The following is a 25,500-nucleotide window of genomic DNA, read 5'->3' on the forward strand; positions in this document are numbered from 1 at the left end:
TTCTCCCTAACAAACCTATGCTGACCATCCTAGAAAATACTGCTATTATCAACCCAATTTTGAATGATAGTCCTCAACAACCTCTCTACCACACAACAATTTCAGAAACACAAACTGGTCTATAATTTATACCTTCGGTCTTGTTCCCCCTCCCCTTTTTTTGTGAAGGGGAACAATTTTTCTACACTTTCCGCTCCTTTGGGACTCATCCTGTTGCAAAATTTATGTTAAACAGGTGTGCTAAGAGTACCATTAATGACCTGCAGCATTCTTTCAAGAAATGTCATGATATATTGTCAAGTCCTACTGCTTTATTAGCATCAAGTTTACTTAATTCCTCATATACCTCCTGCTTACTTACTTACTGTCGGTATCCCCTCCACAATACCTTCTATGTTCCAGCCTCTCATGATGCCAACTTTACAAGGATGAAATACCCTAATAAACTACTCATTGAATATTTGAACTACATCCTCTGCATCGTTTACCATCTGCTATTGCTATCAACTAACATCATCTTCCCATAGTTATTCTTTCTTCTACCTGCTGCATATGGGATTGGCTAATGTCTGCTCACATTGTTCTTTTGCTGATTTGAATAACCAAGACACCTTCTCAGCCTGCTCTTCGTACTCTTCATGCAACTGATTATTACCAACCTTCATCTTGTGTTGCCTCCACAATGCCTCCTCCTTTCAGGTTTCATGCTAATAATGTCTTTCATCAATTTTACTCCTACCTTCTGTAGTTTTCACCTTTGGAATATACTTAGATACTTGTGCTGTTAAATATGCTCTTGACCAATGATTATTATTATTATTATTATTATTATTATTATTATTACGACATCACACCTCCAGGGTGTCCAAAGACTCATCGAGGGAGGGCACCTACTCTACAACTCTCCATCTCCACCACCCCACCAACTGAAATGACCTTCATCTACACCAACGCCATTACTGCCGACCACCACCACTATTTTCACAGACAATCACAAACATTCATGCCCATGGCAGGATTCAAACCTGCAGGCTTTTGGCTGGAGAGCAGATACGTTAACTACTCAGCCAACCAGGCCAGCAACATGATATCACAACAAGTGTGCTCAAAATTTGTATTCCAAAATAAATATTCATCCTCTAACTGTTTTGGGACTACTGTTATTTAATTTGTATATTAATGATATCGGGATGGGTTTAACTTTTATTTTGGTCCATATGCATGGGAACAGAATTGAAAAATGTGGAACTTGTTCACATTAGATTTGAAGGCCTGTGCATTGTATTCCTTGGGTGGGAGGGAAGGCTGGTCCACAATATAGCAGCAGCAGAAATGAAGTAGAAACTTGTTCTATGAGTGTGGAGTTTGACTGTGAAGGAATTTGGGTGGTAGCTGCATGTGTTTTAATGGATTTGGTAACTGTTTGCAGATGATGCAAAACTGGGGAACGTGATGAGGAATGAAGCAGATGTGGTGGCCTTACAGGAGGATTTGAATAGATTATATGAGTGGGAAACAATATGGAGCTGTCAATTCAATGATGCAAAGCATAAGATTCTGAAAGAAACCTTGGAGTGGTGGTGGTGATGGACAAGGATCTGAAATTCAGAAGTTGCAATGCACAAATTATGAAGTTATCACATCAGATTATGGGCAATGATGCAAAGAACCTTAACATGCAGAAATAAAAAAGGGTTCTGGTTCCATTGTATAAGGTCTTGATCAGGCCTCATATGGATTACTGTGCACAGATTTTGTCCCCTGGTTTTCATAGTGATGAGGATATACTGGAAAGGGTGTAGTAAGTGGTCATTGGGATGTGGTATATATATGAAGATAGATTGAACAAATGCAATTTGCAAAGCCCTGTGAATAGGAGTAAGAGAGAGGATATGATTTAGACATTTCAGTTGCTAAAGGGATGTTACCGGTTAATGTGGAAGAAATTTTTTTTAGAATGGGAGAAGAGGATAGAATAAGAAGACATTCTTGGAAGCTGTATAAGGAGGGTGTGAGGAGGGGCATAAGGAGCATGTTCTTTGCATGGAGAGTGACCAGTTAATGGAATGCATTGCCTGAGACTTTGGTGAACAGTGAGGATGGATACACTGAATGAGTTTCAAGCATGGTTTGATAGGCTTTGTGCATAACATTGTGTACCTCCTTTCCTTCATGCTTACACGTTGATCAGAATACATCTTCAAAAATTATGGAAACAACTACTGTGTCAGAGTAAAACTTCAGTTTAATATAAACTAAAATAATCACTCAACATTTTGATATTCACATTAAGGTCATCATCATCTGGAGTACACATATATGTGTAGTGAGTGTACTGGAGAAAGTGTTGCTTGATGAAAGTATAGTGTGTGGAAGTATAATGTGTGATGCATGCCAGAGATCAGAAGAAAGAGAACAAGAGAAAAATCAGAAGAGTGGTACTGAAGAGAGAGAGAACTGCTAGGCAGTGGAACTAGTAGTAGTGTAAGAGAGGAAGAGAGAATGGGAATACAAGAGGAACAGGGAAACGGGGACAGCTTGGGTAGACAGGGAGACATGGCGTAGGGAGAGTAGATGTTGAACGTGGAAGTGAACGTGTGTATGAAGATGGAGTATACTGCGATGTGGATGGAGAAGTTGAGACTGAGCAGATATATGTAATAAGCGGTGATAAAGGTGATTGGGCAGGTGTAGTGCGGAAATCACAACCAACACATGGCTTGAATAGGAGTGGCTACAGACCTAAAAATGAACTGCTGTGTTTGTTTACAAAAGCCAGAAGTATCAGAAATAAAGGGGATGAAATGGCTTCAGTGATTGAGATTATTATTATTATTATTATTATTATTATTATTACCCAAGACCCCATGGAGTCAAAGACTCATCTGGGAGGTCCTTTTATCATACACACAGCTCATCATACCATGCTTTAAACACACTCAAATTCTCTACAGACACCAGACATTTCACTCTCAGGCAGGGCATTCCAATCATTCACAACTCTACATGAAAAACACCATCTTCTCACTCCCCTACTCATGTCCTCTTTATACAGTTTCCAGGGATGACCTCTGGTTCTCCCCTGATCTCCCACTATTTTCTGTAGAACCTCTTCCACATTGATCCTATAACAAACCCTTACTAACTTGTAGGTCTATATCATATCTCCCCTCTTCCTCCTGTCCACCAGACTCTGCAAACTGCATCTTCTCAATCTTTTCTCATATTCGACATTCCAGAGGTTAGAAACTACCTTAGTCAGTCACCTCTGGACCCTTTCAAACATCTCTTCGTCCATCTGAAAACCAGTTGACCAAATCTGGGCACAATAGATGGACGAAGAGATGTTTGAAAGGGTCCAGAGGTGACTGACTAAGGTAGTTTCTAACCTCTGGAATGTCGAATATGAGAAAAGATTGAGAAGATGCAGTTTGCAGAGTCTGGTGGACAGGAGGAAGAGGGGAGATATGATATAGACCTACAAGTTAGCAAGTTACTAATCAAAGCCTTATACAATGGAACAAGAATCTCCCTACTTCTACAAGTCAGTGTCCTCCACATCATTCCCAGAAGCCTTTGTGTTGTCTTCACAATTTTAGCTAAGTGTCCCCTAAATTTCAGATCCTTATCCACTATCACCCTCAGAACTCTTATTTCTTCCACCTCCGACAATATATCCTCACCAATCACAACTTCTGCAGCCCATCTTTGTTTCCCAAATTTTAAAACCTTACATTCTGCAACATTGAACTCATATCCCCATTCCCATGCCCAATCACTCAATTTATTCAAATCTTCTTGTAAGGCTTCATCTTCTCTATTCAACAGCTTCTCTACTCTTCATGGTTTGTCCCAACTTTGCATCATCTGCAAACAACTGAATATCTCCATCCAAATCTTCACCAATATCATTAATATACAAGCTCAACAGTAATGGCCCTAAAACAGAGCCCTGAGGCACACCACTACTGACTTTCCTTTTCCTGAATATCGCTCCCCCATACACAACTTATTGATACCTATCAGATAGCCAGTTTCCGATCCAATGCACTAATCTAATAGCCAACCCCATCCACTCTATCAAAAGCCTTTGCAAAATCTAAGTATATTACTGTATATCCTTCTCCTCTTTCCCAGGAAGCAGTCACCTTATTGTAATAAGTAAGTAGATTACTAAAACATGACCTCCCTTTAGCAAATCCATGCTATCCATCAAAGATAATACATTATTGTCAACCGAATTCTGGATCCTAGTTCTCACAAGGTTTTCCAACAACTTAACTACAACACCTGACACACAGATAGGCTTATAGTTTGATGCTTGAGTTTGATCACCTCCTTTATGAAGTGGCACAATCTTGCCCTCCTTCCACTTCTTAAGAACTTTACCCGGTGCAAGACTTTGCTACCCTTACCAACCAAGTCACCTGCCTTGCCTGGTCATTGTAATCCTCATGGAATTGGTTACTTCCACTTCTCTTATGCTGCTTCCATAATGCCTTTTTTTCTGTATCACATGCATAATCTCTTTATTCATCCATTTCACACCTACTTTATTTAACCTTCTGAACCTTTTGCCAATTTGCATTTAGACATTGCATCTATATGGGATGATTTATTCACCCCAAAATCATTAGAATAAGTGAAACATGGTTGAATGACGATGATATCGTAATGGAAGGGTACAGTATTTTTCATGAGGATAGAAAGGGCAAGAATGGAGGTGGAGTACTGTTGATGATAGCAGGGATATTATGTCCCCATAAGGTAGACATGAAATGGGGAAATAGTGTCAATGGTTATGAGGCAGTGTGGTGTAACATGGCGGTTGAGAGGGAAGACATATTTAGTTGGATGTTGCTATAGGCCTGGGAATGTGGAAGGTAGTGATGAAGAAATGTATACACGACTTGGATTAGTGAACAAAGGAAGGGTAATTATTATGAGTGATTTTAATTATGGTGGTATAGATTGGAATGAAGAGATAGCATTTGGGAATAAGGAAAATGAATTTCTCGAGTTCTTGAGAGATAACTATCTTATGCAGCATATCAAGAAGGGCAGCCAAGGATCAAGAGCTCTAGATCTCATAATTTCATCAGAAGATGTAGTTGTGAGATGGGTTTCGCACTTTCCTCCAGTTGGTGAAAGTGATCATGGAGTAATCCCCTACATTGTGGCTAGTCATATGCAGACTTCTATGAGGAAAGGATATATGTGGAATCATAAGACTGGTGATTATGACAAGCTTTGGAGACAGCTTGGAGCTATAACATGGAATGAGGAGTTGAGTGGTAAAGAAACAAATGCTGCATGGGAACTGACAAAGAAATACATAACAGCATCAATGACCAAAAGGATGAATAAGGTTGGTGTAAAATGGATGAATGTGGAACTTAAGCATGAAATCTGGAAAAAGAAAGTACTTTGAAGGAAGTACAAGATGAATAATGGTAATAATCAGTCACATGAAAAGTATAAAGAATAACTCAGAAGATTAACTCATTTAGTAGGGTAAACAAAAGTAGAGTATGAGCAGAAATTATCAAATTAGGCAAAGAAAAACCCTAGAGAACTTTTTTAGATATGTGGCAAGTAGAAAGGATGATCATGAAGTTAAGGTATGAAAGTGGTAGAATGGTAACTGCTGCAGAGGACATTGTTGAGATATTCAGTGATCAATTTCTAAGGGTGTTTCATCCTGATCAGGGTGAAATCATGAGGAAATTAAGTGTAGATGACATAGGTGGGGATGGCTTAATTGTGAGTGATTTGAGGAAATAAATAACCTCCATGTCAATAAGGCAATAGGATTTGATGACATATCATCATGCATCTTAAGGGGATATTCCAGGGAATTGGCAGTAGCATTAACATTATTATTATTATTACCCCAAGACCTCATGGAGTCAAAGACTCATCTTTAATAATGGAATCTCAATACACTGCTATTCTTGAATCACTTGTCACCTCTTTTATCCATTTTCTTTCACAGCACAGGTTCCAAGGGAGTGGAAAGAGGATAAAATTGTTCCACTGCAGAAAGGTGGTGATGAGGCTGTAGCTTCAAGTTATAGGCTGGTCTGTATATCTGGAGTTGTGGTGAAGATCATGGAGAGATTGGTGAGAAGTAAGATACAGAAATGGGTTGATAACAGCAGTATTCTCTGTGGCTATCAGCATGGGTTTATAAAGGGGAGATCATGTTTCACTAACTTATTTATGTACTACAATAAGGTTACAAATACCTTGGACAGGGAAGATGCATATACAGTGGTGTATTTAGAATTTGCAAAGGCTTTTGATAGACTGCCACACGACAAGCTGTGAAATAAATTGAAACAGATGGGATTGGATAACAGACTTCTGGGTTGGATCAGTGACAGTGACTGGCTGGCAGATAGGTATCAGAAAGTTGTATATGGTGCTGCGGTATCCCAAAAGAGAAAAGGTCACTAGCAGTGTGCCGAAGGGATCAGTTTTGGGGCCATTGTTGTTCAATTTGTATGTTAATGATATTAGGTTGGATTTAACTAGTGATATGCAGCTGTTTGCAGATGATGCAAAACTGGGAAGAGCAATGCAGAGTCAAGCAGATGTTAGGCCTTACAAGAGGACTTGAATAGATTGCATGAATGGTAAGTGGAACTATCGGTTCAATGTTGCAAAGTTTAAGGTTTGAGATTTGGTAAGCAACAATGGGATGCAAAGTATACACTTGTTGGGGAAACTTTAATAGAAGTAGAGGAGATGAGAGATCTAGGAGTGATGGCAGACAAGGATCTGAAATTTAGCGGCCACATTGCACAAGTTGTGAAGACATCACATCAGATAATGGCAATGATGCGAAGAACCCTGGCATGCAGTGATAAAGTGATTATGATTTCATTGTATAAGGCCTTAAATGGATTATTACAGATCAGTTTACAGATTTGGTTGCCGGGTTTTCATGGTGATGAGGATATGTTGGAAAGGATTCAGAGAAGATTCACAAAGGTAGTCAGGTAGTCCTCGTACACTACATGGAACATGACAGATTGAGAGAATGTAAGTTGCAGAGCCTTATGAATAGGAGGAAGGGGGGATATGATTGCGATATATATATATATATATATATATATATATATATATACGCTATTCAGAGGTTGTTATTGGGTCAACATGGAAGAGATTTTTCATAGAATGGGAGAGGAGGAGTAGAACAAGAAGCCATTGCTGGAAATTGCATAAGGAGGGAGGAGCGAGGAGTAGGTACTTTGCACAGAGAGCGGTTGGTGATTGAAATGCATTGCCTGAGTGTGTTGTGGGTGTAGACGCATTGAATCAGTTTAAGGTATGGCTGGATGAGCAATGTGTGCAATAGTGTGCACCTCTCACTATGAGTATCTGGCTCCATGGAGGTCAAATGTTAATAATAATAATAATAATATACAAAGTACCATCCAAATTCTTGGGATTTTTATGCCACCATTATTGTTAAGATTAGGCTGTTAATCAAAATTTCACAGGCTTCTTTAAATTTCCGTTCATACCAGGTTTTTGTATGATGTAAAGAACAAGCACTATAACTTTTCCAATCAATTTGGTGTACAGTGTCAAGAGTGTGATATGAGAGGCCTGCTTCACCAAAATTATTAAATTTAATGTGTTATTTGTGTTCTTTTTTATGCAAAGGGATTGTACGTCCAGTTTCCTCAGTATAAGGTAAGTTACGAGTGCAACAGATACAATAAACTCCAAGGTGAGCCAATTGGGGGGGGGGGGGGGGGGGAGGATCGTTAGAGAAGTTGAATATGTTTTTTAGTTTATAGGTGGTTTAAAAGTGGAATTAATTGGGATTATAATGGCGTAGAATTCTCTTACAGAACAAATTCCTGCCTGACATTCCAATTGATGATTTTTATATGGAAGCTTTTGAGCAAGATGCTCTAGATTTCTTTACTTTAAAACCTACAGTTTGGCTTAGATGCACTGACAATGTTTTCGTTATCTGGCCACACCCCTGCCAAATATTATACATATTTCTTAGCCACCTGAACAAACAACATGAGTGCATACAATTTACTATTGAAATTGAAAATCAGAAATCGCTTCCTTTCCTGGATACACTGATCACATGTCTTCCCTCAGGCAGTCTTTCCTTCACTGTTTACCGCACGCTTACACATACTGGCCAATATACATGCTAACTCATATCACTCCTTCGCAAAATCTTGGAGTCATTAACACCCTCAAAAACAGAGCTATAACAATTTGCTATAATGAACAGGCTATTAAACAAGAATTACAAAACATTAGCAATACATTTATAAATAATGGCTAAAGCAAAAATACTATTAATAAAATTCATAAAACTTCATCAAAAAATAATGTAGATTACAGTAAAACCATAGCTATCTCATACAAAGGGTTCTCAGAAAAAAATTAATAGAATTCTACACCATTATAATTTTAATGCCGCTTTTAAACCACCTATAAAACTAAAAACATATTCAACTCCTCTAAGGATCCTCCCCCCATTGGCTCACCCCTGAGTTTATTGTTGTATCCATTGCACTTGTAACTTACCTTATACTGAGGAAACTGCACGTACAATCTCTATCCGTAAAAAATAACACAAATGACACATTAAATTTAATTTCAGTGAAGCAGGCCTCTGAGATCATGCTCTTAACACCCTATATCAAATTGACTGGTGTAAGGTGATATTTTGACTTGTTCTTTACATCATACAAAAACCTGGTATAAACAGAAATTCAAAGAAGCCTGTGATATTTTGATTAACCGACTTAATCTTAACAATAATGGTAGCATAAAAATCCCCAGAATTTGGATGGCACACGTTCAGTCCTCTTAGTTCTTCAAGTTTTCCAGCAAACCCTGACTTCAGGAACTCTAAGCAATTTTTCAGCTTTTTTGGTTTGTTTTAATTTATATGTATACTTATATGAGTAACTTTTGTGTGAACATGTTATTATTATTATTATTATCGAGACCTCCATGGAGTCAAAAGACTCATCGTGGGAGGTCCTTCCTAAGAAACACAAAGTCTATCGAGACTCATCGAGGGGAGGTCCCCCCCCCCTCCCAAGAAATACAAAGTCTATCATACCACTCCTTAAACTCATTGACCATTCTCACTCTCGCTACTCCATCATGCAATGCATTCCATGGCAAACCACCCTTTATGCAAAGAAAGCACTCCTCACCCTCTTGCTCACGGTTTCCTTTTGTAACTTCCAGGGATGGCCTCTTGTCATCACTCCTTCCAGCTGTTCAACCAAGCGAAAGAATTCCCCACCGTCAACCCTGTAACCATCTTTCACGACAGTTTAAAAGTCTCAATCATATCATATCACCTCTCCTTCTTCTATCCACCAAACTCTGCAGTCCACATTCCCTCAGCCCATCCTCATAACTAACATTGTGCAGTCCTGAAACTATCTTTGTTATCTGTCTCTGTACCCTTTCCACAGTTAATTTATCCCCTTCAAATCCTGGGGACCAAATCTGAGAACAATAGTCTAAGTGTGGTCTGATCAGAGTCTTATACAACAGAATGATAACCCTTTTATCTCTGCAGATTAGTGTTCTTCTCATTATTGCAGCAATCCTCTGTGTTACCTTCACCACCTTTGCAATATGTACCCTAAATTTCAGGTTTCTATCAATCATCAACCCCAGATCTCTTGTCTCCCCAACTTCCTCCAGTATAACTCCTCCCATAGAGTATGCAGCATCCCATCGATTTTTCCCAAACCTCAAGACCTTACTCTAGCTTAATTTCTTTTTGTAACCAAATAGATAATAATAATAACTGGACTCTAGCATTGTTGTGGAAGTTTTTTTTTTTCACCAGAGCATTCACCAAAAGCTTTGGTAATTCATTTCACTCATTCACTATGCAAAAAATATAAATTCACTTCCTTACTGACATAGCACATACAATTTCCAGAATGACCTCTCTTTCTTCCACCATCTTATAGAATATCTTCCATCTGCCTAATAAGCTCCTTTCATCAATTTATATGTCTCAATCATATCAACTATTCTCCTCCTATTTGCCAAACTCAGTAGAGCATGTTCTTTGCACTTAACATTCCAGAGTCCTGAGATAGTCTTAGTTACTTGCCTCTACACTCTTTCTAAATTCTTATCATACAAATATCCAGTTGAACAGAATCTGCACACAGAAATCCATATGTGGCCTAATTTTGTATCTTATACAATGGACCTATTGTAAAATCAAGAAAAATTGTCATATGAGTATCTCTCCTGTCCAATACACTCATCACTCTATTATAAAATGTAAAGAGGTTACCGAAACAAGATCTTCCGTAAACCCATACTCTGATCTAGAAAAATGTTTGTTCTCATCATCCAAGTTTGTATTTTATTCTGAACTAGATTCTCTAACACTTTCACCATTACATATAATGCACAAACTGGCCTATAGTTTGATACCACTGACCTGGATTCTCCTTTATGCAGTAGTATTGTTTTTTTCTTCCACCCATTTTTATGGTACTGTTCCTATTCCCAGACTTTTGTTGAACAACTAAGTCAAGAGTGCTGTTAGCTACCTTGTGCATTCCCTTAATATATGTGGTGATATCCTATCCAGTCTTACAGTCTTATTAATATCAAGTTATTTAAAATTCCATACTTCACTTTTCTAACTGCTGGTATCACCTCTTTTTATTATTATTATTATTAACCAAGACCCCATGGAGTCAAAGACTCATCTAGGAGTCCTTTTATCAAACACACAGCTCATCATACTGTGATGAGCTGTGTCTCTTAAACACTCTCAAATTCTCTGCAGACACCACACTCTCAGGTAAGGCATTCCAATCATTCACAACTCTGCTTGAAAAAAACCTGCCTCTCACTCCCCTACTCACACCCTCCTTATACAGCTTCCAGGGATGACCTCTGGTTCTTCCCTGATCTCCCACTATTTTCTGTAGAACCTCTCCAGCATTGATCCTATTCAACATTATCCTCAACTTGAAATATTTCTTACCAGAAATCCAACATTTGTTGAATTTCTGGTAGTAGATTATGTGTAAGACAATTCATGGAATTCATTCTCTCTTGTTCCACATGTTCTTTCTTGCTTCCAGTCAACATTTTCATAGTTAAAGTCATCCATTATTATCACTGACTTATCACTCACTAGACTCATTCACCTACACTTTGCAGAGTCATCTCCCATCACATTCCCTTGCCTATAGTAACACTCACTAATTTAATCACACTACAGAATCAAGTAACATGTTATTTGCCATTCAAAACAGCCATTTAATAATTCATGTGGTTCCTCTGCAACTCTTAGTTTCCTACCATCTATACTGAATATGCCTATTGTTCTACAATCATGCTTTCTTTTTACCTTAGTTACCACTCTAGAGTAAAAGAGATGCAATAGTGTGTCTACAGCATCTGTTTCAGTACTAATTTGGTGCATCTGGATTATTTTGACCTCATTCCATTTTTGGAGAATCCTGCTCGTGTTAAGACTCAAATTAAACAACTATATCAAAGACATTATCAATTCACTTACATATTACCTGAACATATGCGGGATATTCCATCTGACTCTACTGCTGCTTTGTGCTATAACCATAATCAAAGGCTATAACTATATTTTCTTAACAATAATGCAGAATTAATGATTTCATAACATTTGTTAATTGCACTATAACTACTTTGGCAAGTTAAGGAAAAGCAAGAAGGTGCATAGAGGAACTTCTAAGTTCTCCATGAAACTGCTTGGTGCTTGGTGCAAAAATAAATAAATAAATAAATATAAAAGAAAGAAATGATATCTGCATAAACTTCAGCAAAATTTTAATAAAGATAAATTGTCATGTTTTTTAACAATCAGGAGTAGTACAATATCCTCATAAATATATTAAATTTAACATACAATGGACCAAACTTCCATATACATCTACTTTTCTCATCACTGCTGAAAATGAACATTATTACTAGCAATGGAGAAGAGTTACAGCAGCAGACTGTGTGACCACTAGTCTTCAAAAGAGTTTAAGGTACAGATTTACTTTGAAAAGAAAAAATCCTTTCACATATTACTTATGTGAAAGGATTTTTTGAAATTTTGAAAGGATTATGTGAAAGGACGCATTGAGGGAGAGCAGGTGCCCTCCCTCAATGCGTCCTTGGACTCCCTGGAGGTGTCAAATGATAATAATAATAATTAATAAAAAGTACAATTCAAAATAAAAAATTCATATACACTAAGTGGTACCACTGGCATTTAATCTGATGAAGTTTATGTTTATTTCTGCTTTGGGTGGCAATGTAACAAGAAGCAATCTGATCAGCACTAATTTCCCCTTATCTACTTAATAAGTTGTTAGATACAGAATGTTCATGCATATAAACATCTACTTTTTTGCTAATTATCACTTAAATTATATGTTCATATTTACAATTAAAATTTATAGCCTGGTTGGCCAAGTGGATAGTGTCTCCGCTCTCTCCAGCCAAAAGGCTGCGGGTTCGAATCCAGCCGTGGATATGGATGTTTGTGATTGTTGGTGGAAATATCAGTGGTAGATGACATTGGTGTGGTCAGTTGGTTGGTGATGGAATGGTGGAGACGGAGTTGTAGAGCAGGTGCCCTCCCTCAATGCGTCCTTGGACTCCCTGGAGGTGTCGAATGATAATAATAATAATTAATAAAAAGTACAATTCAAAATAAAAAATTCATATACACTAAGTGGTACCACTGGCATTTACTCTTAGTGGCTGCTCAAAACTTTTGACATATCAATATTTTTAATCTGATGTTTACAAATATTTCTAATATAGAGTGGAGGGAGGAGAAAGCAGCATGTGAGGAACAGGACTCAAGGTGTAAGAATATTGGATCTCGTAATAGTATCTGAGAATATCTCTAAATGAGATAACTCTTATGGCTCCAATTGGTGAAAGTGATCATAAAGTTTTGACTTAGGAGGGGAAGAGTTTTAATTAAGAATGGGGTGTATGAAGAACTGTAAGGTAGATGAGTATGATCAACTGTAAAAGGCAGATTGCCTCAGTGCCCTGAATTAAGGAACTTCATGTTAGAGGAATAGCAGTGCATGGAAAGTAGTCAAAGAATATATGAAAATGTCTATATCTGACTGCATCCCCATAGTTGGGAGAATAAATCACATGAAAGGTACATGGACATTCATGAATAATGAATGTCCATTATTCATTATCCAAGAGCTGCATACAGATAAAATATTATAGATCCAGGATTGGGAGAAGGGTGATGACCAAGCCCAGGGAGAGAACAAAAAGGAGAAAGCAGACTAGAAAGATGGCAGGCATGATAATGAAGGCGAAATCAGAATATGAAAAGTTATCCAAATAGGATAATGGAAAATCATATAAAATGTTTTCAATATATGACAAATAAAAGGAAGAATGATAACACTGACCAACACAATTTTTGCTGACTTTTATATGAGACTTGTTTTTTACTAATTTGGGTGCGCTGATTTCAAATATCAAACCCATTTTTCTCTATCACGTCAAGTTTTTCCTCTATGGCATTTTCTTTTTGCTAATTTGTAAGTTTTTGATAGTTTTAAGGAGGCAGTACTATTTAGAGGATCAAAAAAAACAGATTTTTTAATATTATTTTCTGAAAGTATGTACTTTTAAAAATTTGTTCCTAACTTTTTATCAAGAAATTCGAAAAATTCCCGAAGATATAGTCTATTATTCAAAGCGGTGCACAGATCAGAATCGGAGCGCTCACCATTCTCGCTTGTTAGTAAACGAATAAATGCGTAAGAACCTGCAACGGCACGTACTGGCGCTTTGAATGCGAGAGAGGCTGATAATTAGATACATAACTACTTAACAATATTCATTAAAAATTACAAGAATATTTATAAAAAAATAACAATTTTACTTACACATGAGTTTCAGGGAATAAATTTTTGTTTGTAGCAATTTCTGCTGTGTGTTCTGTTTTGGCAATCCCTTTGAATACTCCAACAGTAGTCGGACATCATGTGAGAATCCCATCTTCCTTGGTACCGATCTTCCATAGTTTTAAAGTCTTGATGAAATCTTTCGCCTTGTTCATCGCTTACAGCACCTAAATTCTCGGGAAATCTATCAAGATGATTGTAGAGGAAATGAAGCTTTATGCTCATGTTGCAACCTAGGCGCTGGAAATTTTCAGCATTGTTTCCACTAGATCTTTGTAATTGCACGCTTTTTTGTTTCCAAGAAAATTATTCGCAACCATCGTAAATGAAGTCCAGGCCTCTTTCTCAATTTCGTTCATAGAGTTGATGAAATTTGGGTCTCTCATTAAAGTTCTAATTTGCGGTCCATCAAATACACCGGCTTTAATTTTTTCATAACTAAGTCGTGGAAATTTTTCACATATGTATTGGAAACAGTCACCATGTAAATCTAAAGCTTTAACATACTGCTTCATAAGACCTAGTTTGATGTGTAGAGGTGGAAAAATGATTTTTTCTCTGTCGATTAAAGGTTGATTTATAACATTCTGTTCTCCAACATTTAAGGATATTCTAAAAGGCCAATGTTTCTGACTCCAGTGTTGGTTTCTAGCTCGACTATCCCAGAAGCATAGAAAACATGGAAACTTTGTATATCCTCTTTGAAAGCCAAGTAAAAAGTTCACCATTTTAAGATCCACACACACATGATCCAGTTATGGTCTGTATATTTTAATAACTTCAGAACCTTTTTAATGTCCTCATATGTTTCCTTTAAGTGGACTGAATAGCCAATAGGAATTGAGCCATATGCATTCCCATTGTGTAGTAAAACACACTTGACACTTCTGCTTGAACTGTCGATAAATAAACACCACTCATTTGGATGATATTGTACAACACTCATTTCAGTTAGTAAACCTGACACATTGTTACAGTAAACAAACGCACACTCGTGTTTAAAATATTGTACAAGATTACTTTTCCTGCTACAATAAAAAGTTATCTTCGTATCTTGCTCCAGTAAGTTTTTTCATTTAATCTTGAAGCTAACAATTCCGATGATTCCTTTGATAGGCCCAAATCTCTTACTAAGTCATTCAATTCTGCTTGAGTAAAACGCTGCGGTCCAGAACTAGAAATTAAATTTTCATTGTCTAAATCAACATCCGGGTCTTGCTCCTCAAGAACATCTGGCATATCCCGATCATGCTTGTTCTCAAGTAAAGGAAGTCCTTTATAAATTGGCACAGCTATTTCATTGGAATAAGCAACTGGCCGAATTACTGAGTCGAGATTTGGATACACAATTTTTTTCTTATTCTTCTTATTATAACCAGAAGTCTGAACTAAACAAAAATAGCAATCATCTATGTGATTTTTCGGTTCACGCCAAATCACTGGAATTCCTAAAGCTAATTTTTGGCATTTTCCCTTGCTCCACTGTCGTAAATTTTCTACACATGACTTATACACTTTATTTGGAGATGACTTTATTTGGAGAAGACCAGGACATGACTTGTCCTGATCTGCAATTTTTACGTCAAAGTATGCAAAGTACACTTTCTTAACGAAATCAGTGATATTTGTCCTTTGACTGGGAACAGTAAAGCTGCCACAAATGTAGCAGAAGGAATCTATTGACACAATTTCGAGTAGTAGACATGATGTATTTTCTTCACTGCCGACTAACATACAATTAACACGACAAAAAAAACCAGAGACTTTATTGAAACGTTAAAAGCGCTCATCATACTTTCACGATCGATTAACGATTGACTGATTTCGATCGTTCTTTGTCCGCTATGACGCATATAGCATTCATTTGTTTTAGGCAGTTGTCATTGCCTACTTTTCATCACCTAATGTATTAGGTCGGTTATCGGCCTCTCTCGCATTCAAAGCGCCAGTACGTGCCGTTGCAGGTGCTTACGCATTTATTCGTTTACTAACAAGCGAAAGCTGTGAGCGCTCCGATTCTGATCTGCGCACCGCTTTGAATAATAGGCTATATCTTTGGGAATTTTTCGAATTTCTTGATACAAAGTTAGGAACAGATTTTTAAAAGTACATACTTTCAGAAAATAATATTAAAAAATCGATTTTTTTGATCCTCTAAATAGTACTGCCTCCTTAAAACTATCAAAAACTTACAAATTAGCAAAAAGAAAATGCCATAGAGGAAAAACCTGACATGATAGAGAAAAATGGGTTTGATATTTGAAATCAGCACACCCAAATTAGTAAAAAAACAAGTGTCAGATCATAATCAGCAGAAAAAAAAAATTATTTTCTTGACCAGTGTAATTGAAGAATAACGTTAGTGAATTTGGATAATTGTAAAGTTCAGGATCCACTGAAAATAGCTAAGTAGAAATTGCTAAGCTATAATAAAGAAGGAAGTATAGAAGATTCTTTACACAGAAAATGGGGTGAGTGAAATGCATTGCCTAAATGTGTTATGAATATTAGGATGAGTTTAAGATTTAATTTGATGTATATGATGCTCACTGAGTGAGATCTCTTGTGATGAGTCAGTTGACTTCATGGAGTATAATAAATTTAGTTTAATCCTTTACCCAAGTGTAGGCAAACAAAGTTTGTGCCTGAAGTAGTTCAGGACTGAGGCAACTTGTAGCAAAGGTGGACCAAACTCTCATCACTCCTTGTCTCAGTATCTCCCATAATGCAAAGCACATCTCCTTGCAGACATGTATAAAGCTATGCATTAAGGGAAGGGCCACTACCCAGACCGGGTAGTGACCTTTCGACCTTTATTGAAGTCTCATCAGCTTATTTTCCAGAGTGGAAAATAAGCTTCCAACATCTTTCTCTAAATCCAGAGTAAATTAATAATAAGGTGGTACACCTTTTGGCAACTCGTATAAGTAAATATGACCTCTCCATTGCTTCTGCCTTAGAATCACCACTTCTGGGTCTGCCTCCCACTGATAAGACTTCAATAAAGGTCGAAACCGGTCTGGGTAGTGGCCCTTTCCTTAATGCATAGTTTTATACATGTCTGCAAGGAGATGTGTTTTGCATTATGGGAGATACTGAGACAAGGAGTGATGAGAGCTTGGTCTCATCACTCCTTGCCTCAGTCCTGAACTACTTCAGGTGCAAACTTTGTTTGCCTACACTTGGGTAAAGGATTAAACTAAATTTATTATATTATAGTCTAACCAAGTGGAAAATAAGCTTCCGACTTCATGGAGGTCTGTTATAGCAATAATAATAACAATAATATCTAAAGAGAGACATTTCATGTGAATAGGTGAGGCAGGCACAAAGTATTAACTAAACAGCCTATGTGAAAGATAACCAACCTGATCAGTAAAGCCATCTTGTTGGCCAGCACTAAGGTAACGAAGAGCAGGGATACGAGTTAACAAGTCAATAAGGCACTCTGTTGTTAGTTCCGTTGCAGTGATGTCTAATTCTTGTAGATTTGTTTTTTCCCATTCTGCTGCTGTTACATGTTCACTTTTTAAACCTACATCAACAGAAATAATGTCACACTCTAATTTCATCCAAAATAAATATAAACTGGGCAATAAAAAATCTATTAAACTGTTCACTTCTTATATAATTTAAATTTATGATTAAATTCATGTCACTCTGTATCAACAAAGCCCTTTGATTGGAAAGCCAATAAGTACAGCTGCATTAATCTGCCAAAAATTTGGAAATCAGTCATTGGTGAGGGATTGTTACCAGATTAATGTGGAGGAGATTTTTCATAGAGTAGAGGGAGAAAAGGGTAGAACAAGAAGCCATCCTCAGAAGCTGTAAGCAGGTCAATGAGAAGCAGGTTCTTTGCATGGAGAGTGACTGATGAGGGGAATGCATCCTGTGAGTGAATGGATTTAAGGCACTGCTTAATGATCTTTTTTGCATGAAAATGTGTGGACCTCCCACAATGAGTACTTTGACTCTGCGAAGGTCAAGCGTTAATAATAAAGTGTCGTAAGTGAATGTACTGGTATATATTTGAGCTGTGCTAAGAAAAGTGTTTTTAAATAGTGTATAGTGTGGCTTTTATTCTTTTCATGCTGGATACAAGTATCCTTCAGTAGTGTTTTTCAGAAGGCACAGAATCAAGAGGTTAATATAGCTAATGATCTAAGGGTACCTGTCATTGGTTGTTTTGGTTGTTTCTGTTTATTGTGTTTTTTCTACTTGTTCCTACTGCTTAAGAAAATGGTGTCTAAAGAAAAGTGTGTCAGTGGCATGGAAAGCTTCAGCACAAAAGTTGAGTTCTGCCCTGGATATTTCCCAGTGGATGCATTCTGAAAATTGCTTAATGTATGTACCACAAAATGTGAAAATTTTATGGACTGTTAGAGTGAATGAAAAGAAGGAAATCATTAATGTATGTGAAAACTGTATTCATAGTTAGAGTAATCAGAAATGGGAGCTAGAGTCAGGACTGTAGCAGAAGAGCTTAGACAAGAGTTATTGAAAATGAAGTGAAATGTGGTGAAATAAAGCATCTAGATGAGATTAAACACCTAAAGAAGAGGTTGGCTGATGTGAATGAGAAGGAGGAAGTTAGTGTTACGAAGAAAGAGTCAAATGATAATTCTATATCATTGTATGGGAACTCGATCATTACAGATGTCATACTTTCCTGCAGGAAAAAAGAAACAAGTTATTATTATTATTACCCAAGACCCCATGGAATCAAAGACTCATCTAGGAGGTCCTTTTATCAAACACACAGCTCATCATACGTTGCTTTAAATACACTCAAATTCTTTGCAGACACCACTCTCTCAGGCAAGGCATTCCAATCATTCACAACTCTGCATGAAAAAAATCTGCTTCTCACTCGCCTACTCACACCCTCCTTATATAGCTTCCATGATGACCTCTGGTTCTTCCCTCATCTTCCACTATTTTCTATAGAACCTCTCCAGCATTGATCCTATAACAACTCCTTAATAACTTGTAGGTCTATATCATATCTCCCCTCCTCCTCCTGTCCACCAGACTCTGAAAGTTGCATCTTCTCAATCTTTCCTCATACTCGACATTCCAGAGGTCAGAAACTACCTCAGTCAGTCACCTCTGGACCCTCTCCAACATCTCTTCATCCTTCTGAAAACCAGGTGAACAAATCTGGGCACAATAGTCCATGTGTGGTCTAATCAAAGCCTTATACAATGGAACAAGAATCTCCCTACTTCTACAAGTAGGGAGATTCCTGTATCCTCTGCATCATTTCCAGAAGCCTTAATGTTGTCTTCACAATTTTGGCTATGTGTCCCCTAAATTTCAGATCCATATCCACTATCACCCCCAGATCTCTTATTTCTTCCACCTCCGACAATATATCCTCACCAAGCATAAATTCTGCATTCCATTTTTTTCCCCAAATTTTAAAACCTTACATTTTGCAACATTGAACTCGATCCCCATTCCTGAGCCCAATCACTCAATTTATTCAAGTCTTTTTGTAAGGCCACAACATCCTCTCTACTCTTCATGGTTCAACCCAACTTTGCATCATCTGCAAACAACTGAATATCTCAATCCAAATCTTCACCAATATCATTAATATACAAGTTAAACAGCAATGATCCGAAAATAGACCCCTGAGGCACACCACTAGTAACTTTCCTTTTCCTGTATATCACTCCCCCATACACAACTTATTGATACATATCAGATAGCCAGTCTCCAATCCAATGCACCAATATAATATCCAACCCCATCCACTCCAGTTTGACTATCAACTTATCTATCAAAATCTATCAAAATAGTAAGAAATCTATCAAATCTATCAAGAGCCTTTGCAAAATCTAAGTATATTACTGTGTATCCTTCTCCTCTGTCCATGAAAGCAGTCACTTTATTGTAATAAGTAAGTAGATTACTAAAACATGACCTCCCTTTAGCAAATCCATGCTGTCCATCAAAGATAAGACCATTGTTGTCAACCGAATTCTGGATGCTAGTTTTCACAAGCTTCTCCAACAACTTAACTACAACTTGTGACACACAGATAGGCCTATAGTTTGATGCTCGAGTTCTATGAAGAACTCATAGAACTCGAGTTCTATGAGTTCTTTATGAAGTCGCACAATCTTGCCCTCCTTCCACTCCTTGGGAACTTGACCGAGTACAAGACTCGGATTATAAAAGTATGTCAAGGCCAGCATCAACTCCCTGGCACATTCCTTCACAATACGTGGTGATATATTATCAAGTCCCACAGTCTTATTTACATCTAGTTTGCTCAACTCCCCATACACCTCTTGCTCACTTACAGTCAGTCTCTCTCTTCCCCATCATCAACTGCTCTCAATCTCTCCATGAAGTCACATTCACAACATTGAAAGACCTTAATGAACTGCTCATTAAGTATCTCCACCACACCTTCTACAACAGCTGTCTTTATACCATTTTCTCCAATCAATGGCATCCTTCCATAATCATTCTTTCTTTTTCTGGCTACATATCAAAAAGACTCCTTAGGATTGTTTTTGTCTTCATTAGCTAGCTGCTGTTCATACCTCTCTTTAGCTACCCTCACCAACCAAGTCACCTGCCTTGCCTGGTCTTTGTAGTCCTCATGGAATTGGTTATTTCCACTTCTCTTATGCTGCCTCCATAATGTCCTTTTTCTCTGTATCGCATGCTTAATCTCTTTCAGTGGCGGCTGGTGAAAATTTTAAGTGGGAGTGTGCATATAAAAAAAAATTTTTTTTAATAAAAATAAAAAAAACTTTTTTTTCCTAATCAGTAACGAATTTATTAATAAATAAATTTACATTTTAAAAATTGCTTTATTAAAAATAATTCATCCTCACCACAAACAAACACCAATAATAAAAGTTTTGTATCAATAGAAATGACAAGCGCAAACGAATATCGGCGTTAGATCGCAGTGCATTTGTTTTGTGTAATGATAATTGAAAAAATATAATTCTTTTCATATTTTGAACAGTGACACTCATCATAATTCAGCCTTGTATCTATAATAAATAAATAATTATATGTTATTTTAACAAAATAAAATAAGATTTACAAAAAATAGTTCACCACGTACACACACCAATAATAAACGTTTCATATCTCACATAAATAACATGCATAAGGATACTAAAAATACACTGCCGTTTGGGCAGTGTCTGAATGTTGTAACGTGCAATGACAAGTGCAAACGAATATCGGCGTTAGATCGCAGCGCATCTGTTTTATAATCTAAAGCGTTAATCGAACAATTCCATTTATTGACTATTCAATCAATGTCAAAACATAAGCTATAAACTTTAACATGTTGTATTGCATTTATATAATGTTGTAAGCATTGTTATTATTTATAAACACAAACAAAATTTAAATTTTTAATTTTTTCCTTGGGGATGCTGCAGTGTTGCAGTGCTTATGTACGGGCCGCCACTGATCTCTTTATTCATCCATTTCACACCTACCTTATTTAACCTTCTCACCCTTCGAATACATTTAGACATTGCATCTACTAGATAGTTTTTGAAATCCCCCAAGCTGCATTGATCTCATTTCATGCTACACCTGCAAGCTGTCTCCTGAGCTCTTCATAATCACTCCCCTTGTAGTTCCACATATACCCTGTGTGAGGACCACCTGACAGTGGTCCTCACACTGCTGACAACCACCCAGGTAATCACCTCATGATCACTCTCATCAATTGGTGGGTGATTTGACACTTCATTTATAATTACATCCTCTGATGATATGACCAAATCCAAGACCTTCAATCCTCGTGTGCCCTCTGTTACATACTGTCTGAGGTAGTTATCCCTCAAAAACTCAAGAAACTCCTTTTCTTTACTTCCAGTTGTTATCTCATCATCCCAGTCTATATTGTCATAATTAAAATCATCCATAATGATCACTCTTTTCTTATTTGCTTGGCTAATTTGATTATACATTTCATAGTCACTACCATCCACATTTCCTGGTCTATAACAACATCCAACCAAGTATTTCATTCCATTCACCTCTATCTCACACCATACTGCCTCAAAACCACTGGCACTATTTCCCTCTTGTATCTCTACTTTGTATGGACATATCTCTTTCTCTATCATCAATAGCACTCCCCCTCCCTTTTTTACCCCTTCTATCCTCACAAAACACATCATATCCTTCCATCTCTATTCCTGTCAGGATGTCGTCCTCATCTAACCATGTCTCACTTATTCCAACAATTTTTGGGTTAACAGACTCAATTAGTGCAACCATTTCATTTGCCTTGTTTCTTACACTTCTAGCATTTGTATATAAACAACTGATGCTTGGCAGAGAAGGAAAGAGCTGGCACCAGAATTAGTGGCAGTTGTAGGCACAAATGACCTAGTTGGTGAAAAAAAAAAATGCTGATAGAGACATGAGGAAGTTGTTGCAGCAGATAAAGGATAATAGTAGATGGAAAAGTTGTTAGTGTGTTGCCCAGATAGGACAGTAATGAATTGAGGAGAGAGCAGAGATAATGAATAGCAAGAATATGATGGACAAAGCATCATGATGATGGAAATACATGAAGGAAGAAGAAGAAGGGAGACCAAAGAAGAGGTGGAAAGATAATATAGAGGAAGATCTGAAGGAGAAAAACTTTGACAAAGATGAAGTCTACAATAGAAACTAGTGGAGAAGACTCATCAGAAACAGTGACCCATATAGAAATCGGAGCAGCTGAAGAAGAAGAAGAAGAAGAAGAAAGAGAAGAGGTGTTGGGCATTTAGAAAGCTACTGTTTTCGAAAAAGGCACAGAATCAAGAGGTTAATATAGCTAGTGATCTAAGGGTACCTGTGAAGCAGGACAGCACAGCTAAACGGGTTGTACAACAAGCAGGGCCAGTCCGAGAGTATCTGATGCCCCTAGGCAAAGAAAATTTAGGCACCCCTATGCATTGCCTCTCTATATATATTTTGTCATACACAAGCACACGTACACCTACACATGTGGATATTTACTTAGCACCCCTAGGCGATTGCCTAGGTTCGCTTAATGATAAAACCAGCCCTAACAACAGGAAGAAGATGGATATGAGGTTGAAGATGTGGTCAACCTCATTGCAGTACAAGGTGATGAAATGCATAAAGGTGAGGATGAGAGAGGTATGAATGGCAATCAGAGTCAGGATCAGGAAATGGGCATGGTTAGACAGAAGAAAGGAGTATGATATAGCAGCTAGAATAGAGAATGTTGTTGCTGGTAGAATGACCTCAGACACCAGAGGCAAATCAAGCAGGTGTCAGACCTGACAGCCCAATGCCCCGAGCTTGAAGGGTGACCCGTAGCTCAGACAAAAAAAAAAGATTGGGACCATAATATTCTTTGATTTAAGCTTGCCTAATCTAGAAAAAATGAACCATGTAGAAAAATTAAAAGAGATCTATAAGAACGATACAGATATTACACATTTTGATGATGAATTGGAACAGTTTCTACTATTTCTAAAAGAAGATAAAGACAAATTCAATACTAACACACAAGTATACGAGGCTGCAAGAGAAATGTTGTCAACTTTTCCAAATGTAGAAATTATTAAAAAAATTTTTTTGACTATTCCTATTTCGAATTCATCAGAAGAAAGACTTTCTCTGTCTTAAAAAGGGTAAAAATCTAACTCCTAAAAAGTACCATGTATTGTACTTCTTAGGTAGCATCATATATGGAACAAGAAGTATTAAATAACATTGATACTTCGAAAATAATTGATGAATTTCCTAGAGAAAATAATTTATTTAACTTCTTACTCCAACTTAAATATATTTCTTTCTTTTTTTCTTAAGATATTTTATTATTTTGTTGTCATTTTTTTATCATTTTTATATTTTTTATATATTTTATGCCTGATGTTATTATAAAGAAAAATTTATTGCAATGTTCTCAAATAAAACTATTAAATCACACATTATGTGTTTAATTTTTTGTTATAGTGAAGCCCTAGTCCTTTTTCTAGAATATACATATATATAAACACTTTTAGGACCCCATAAATTTTACTGCCAAGAGCCCCCCCCCAAGCCAACTTCATCCACTCCTGTCAAAGACAAAGGGATTGTTATGTCTGTATACAAATGTAAGGAGTATTTAAAATAAGAGAGCTGAGTTTGTTGCATTGATTGAGTCAGTATGTGAAAAAGATAATTTGTATAAGTGAAACTTGGTTGCTTGAGGATGATGTCAGCAATAGAAATGGAAGGAATATACAGTTTTCTGGAAGGATAGGAAGGTAAAAAGAGGAGGGAGAGTGCTGTTAATGATTGAAGAGGAATTGTGTCCAAAAGTGTGGAATTTATTATACATGTGCAGATTTTGAATCTGTGTGGTGTTAAGTTGAAATTAACAGGCTAGTATATCTGACAGGATACTGTTATAGGCCAGTGAATGTAGAGAATACTCATTGCAAAATATTATTATTATTATTATGATCCGATCTCTGCAGTATCAGAGACTCATCATAGGTTTTAAAAACTATTGCACACAATGCTCATCCAACCATGCCTTAAAATGATTTAATGTGTCTACATTCACAACACACTCAGGCAATGCATTCCACTCACCAACCATTCTCCATGCAAAGAACCTTCTCCTCATACCCTCTTTATACAGTTTCCAGTGATGGGCTCTTGTTCTACTCCCCTCTCTCATTCTATGTAAAATCTCTTCCATGTCAACCTGATAACAACCCCTAACTAGCTTATATGTCTCAATCATATCCCCGAGGTTTTGAATTTAAATTCTCTCAATATCTGTCCTCAATGTTTAGGCAAATTAGTTGGGCATGTAAAAAGAAGGTGAACCTGATGGGAGACTTTAATTATGGGAATATAGAATGGAAAGAGAAGATAATGTATGAGCTCATTGAGAGTGAGTTTGTTGAATTTCTGAAGATAAATATCTTAAGCAGGATGTGACTTAAGAAACTTGAATGACTAAAGCAGCTTTAATGTTTTGATTTGGTGATAACTTCACAAGATGTAGTTGTTAATGAGCTACCTTCACTGCCATCAGTTGATGCAAGTGATCATGATGTTTCATGTTTGGGAAGTGATGAAACAAGAAATGGTTAATTCCAAAAATGGATATATGTGGTAGCACAAATACGCTGGGTAGATGACCTGTGCTGAAAAGATGTTGACAGTGCATGGAAATTCATAAGGAAGTATCCAACAAAAGCAATGTATAAAAGTAGGAGTGAAATCAAGCAAGCTGTGTTGGAAAAGAAAATGCTATGGAGGAGATACAAGACAGTTAGTGGTGATCAGATCCATGAAGAGTATAAAGTGTGGGCTAGAAAGGTGATGAGTATGGTAAAGAAAGAAAAGGTGCAGTATGAGAGGTGATTGGCTGGTCAGGATAAGGTTAACTCAAGGGAATTTTTTCGCTGTATTAGGCAAGCAAGAGAAACAATAATTATAGCAGGTTGACACTGGTGGATAGTCATGGCAGTAGAATAACAGTTGTAAAGGGTATTATTATTATTATTATTATTATTAT

General features: G+C 37.1%; 1 protein-coding gene across 2 annotated transcripts in view; it reads right to left on the reverse strand.

The window, feature by feature from the left end:
- Positions 1–25,500, reverse strand: part of FipoQ (F-box/LRR-repeat protein FipoQ) — a 303,650-nt gene that overhangs the window by 65,932 nt on the left and 212,218 nt on the right. For both annotated transcript variants that reach the window (XM_090393073.1, XM_090393072.1), the window contains exon 5: positions 17,330–17,496. In XM_090393073.1, coding sequence (XP_090249199.1) covers positions 17,330–17,496 — 167 coding nt within the window. The remainder of the gene's footprint in view (positions 1–17,329; positions 17,497–25,500) is intronic.

Source organism: Typopeltis vanoorti, chromosome 5 (genome assembly GCF_054136105.1).
Source record: "Typopeltis vanoorti isolate ZY-2024b chromosome 5, IOZ_Tvanoo_1.0, whole genome shotgun sequence".
NCBI classification, from domain to species: Eukaryota; Metazoa; Arthropoda; class Arachnida; order Uropygi; family Thelyphonidae; genus Typopeltis; species Typopeltis vanoorti.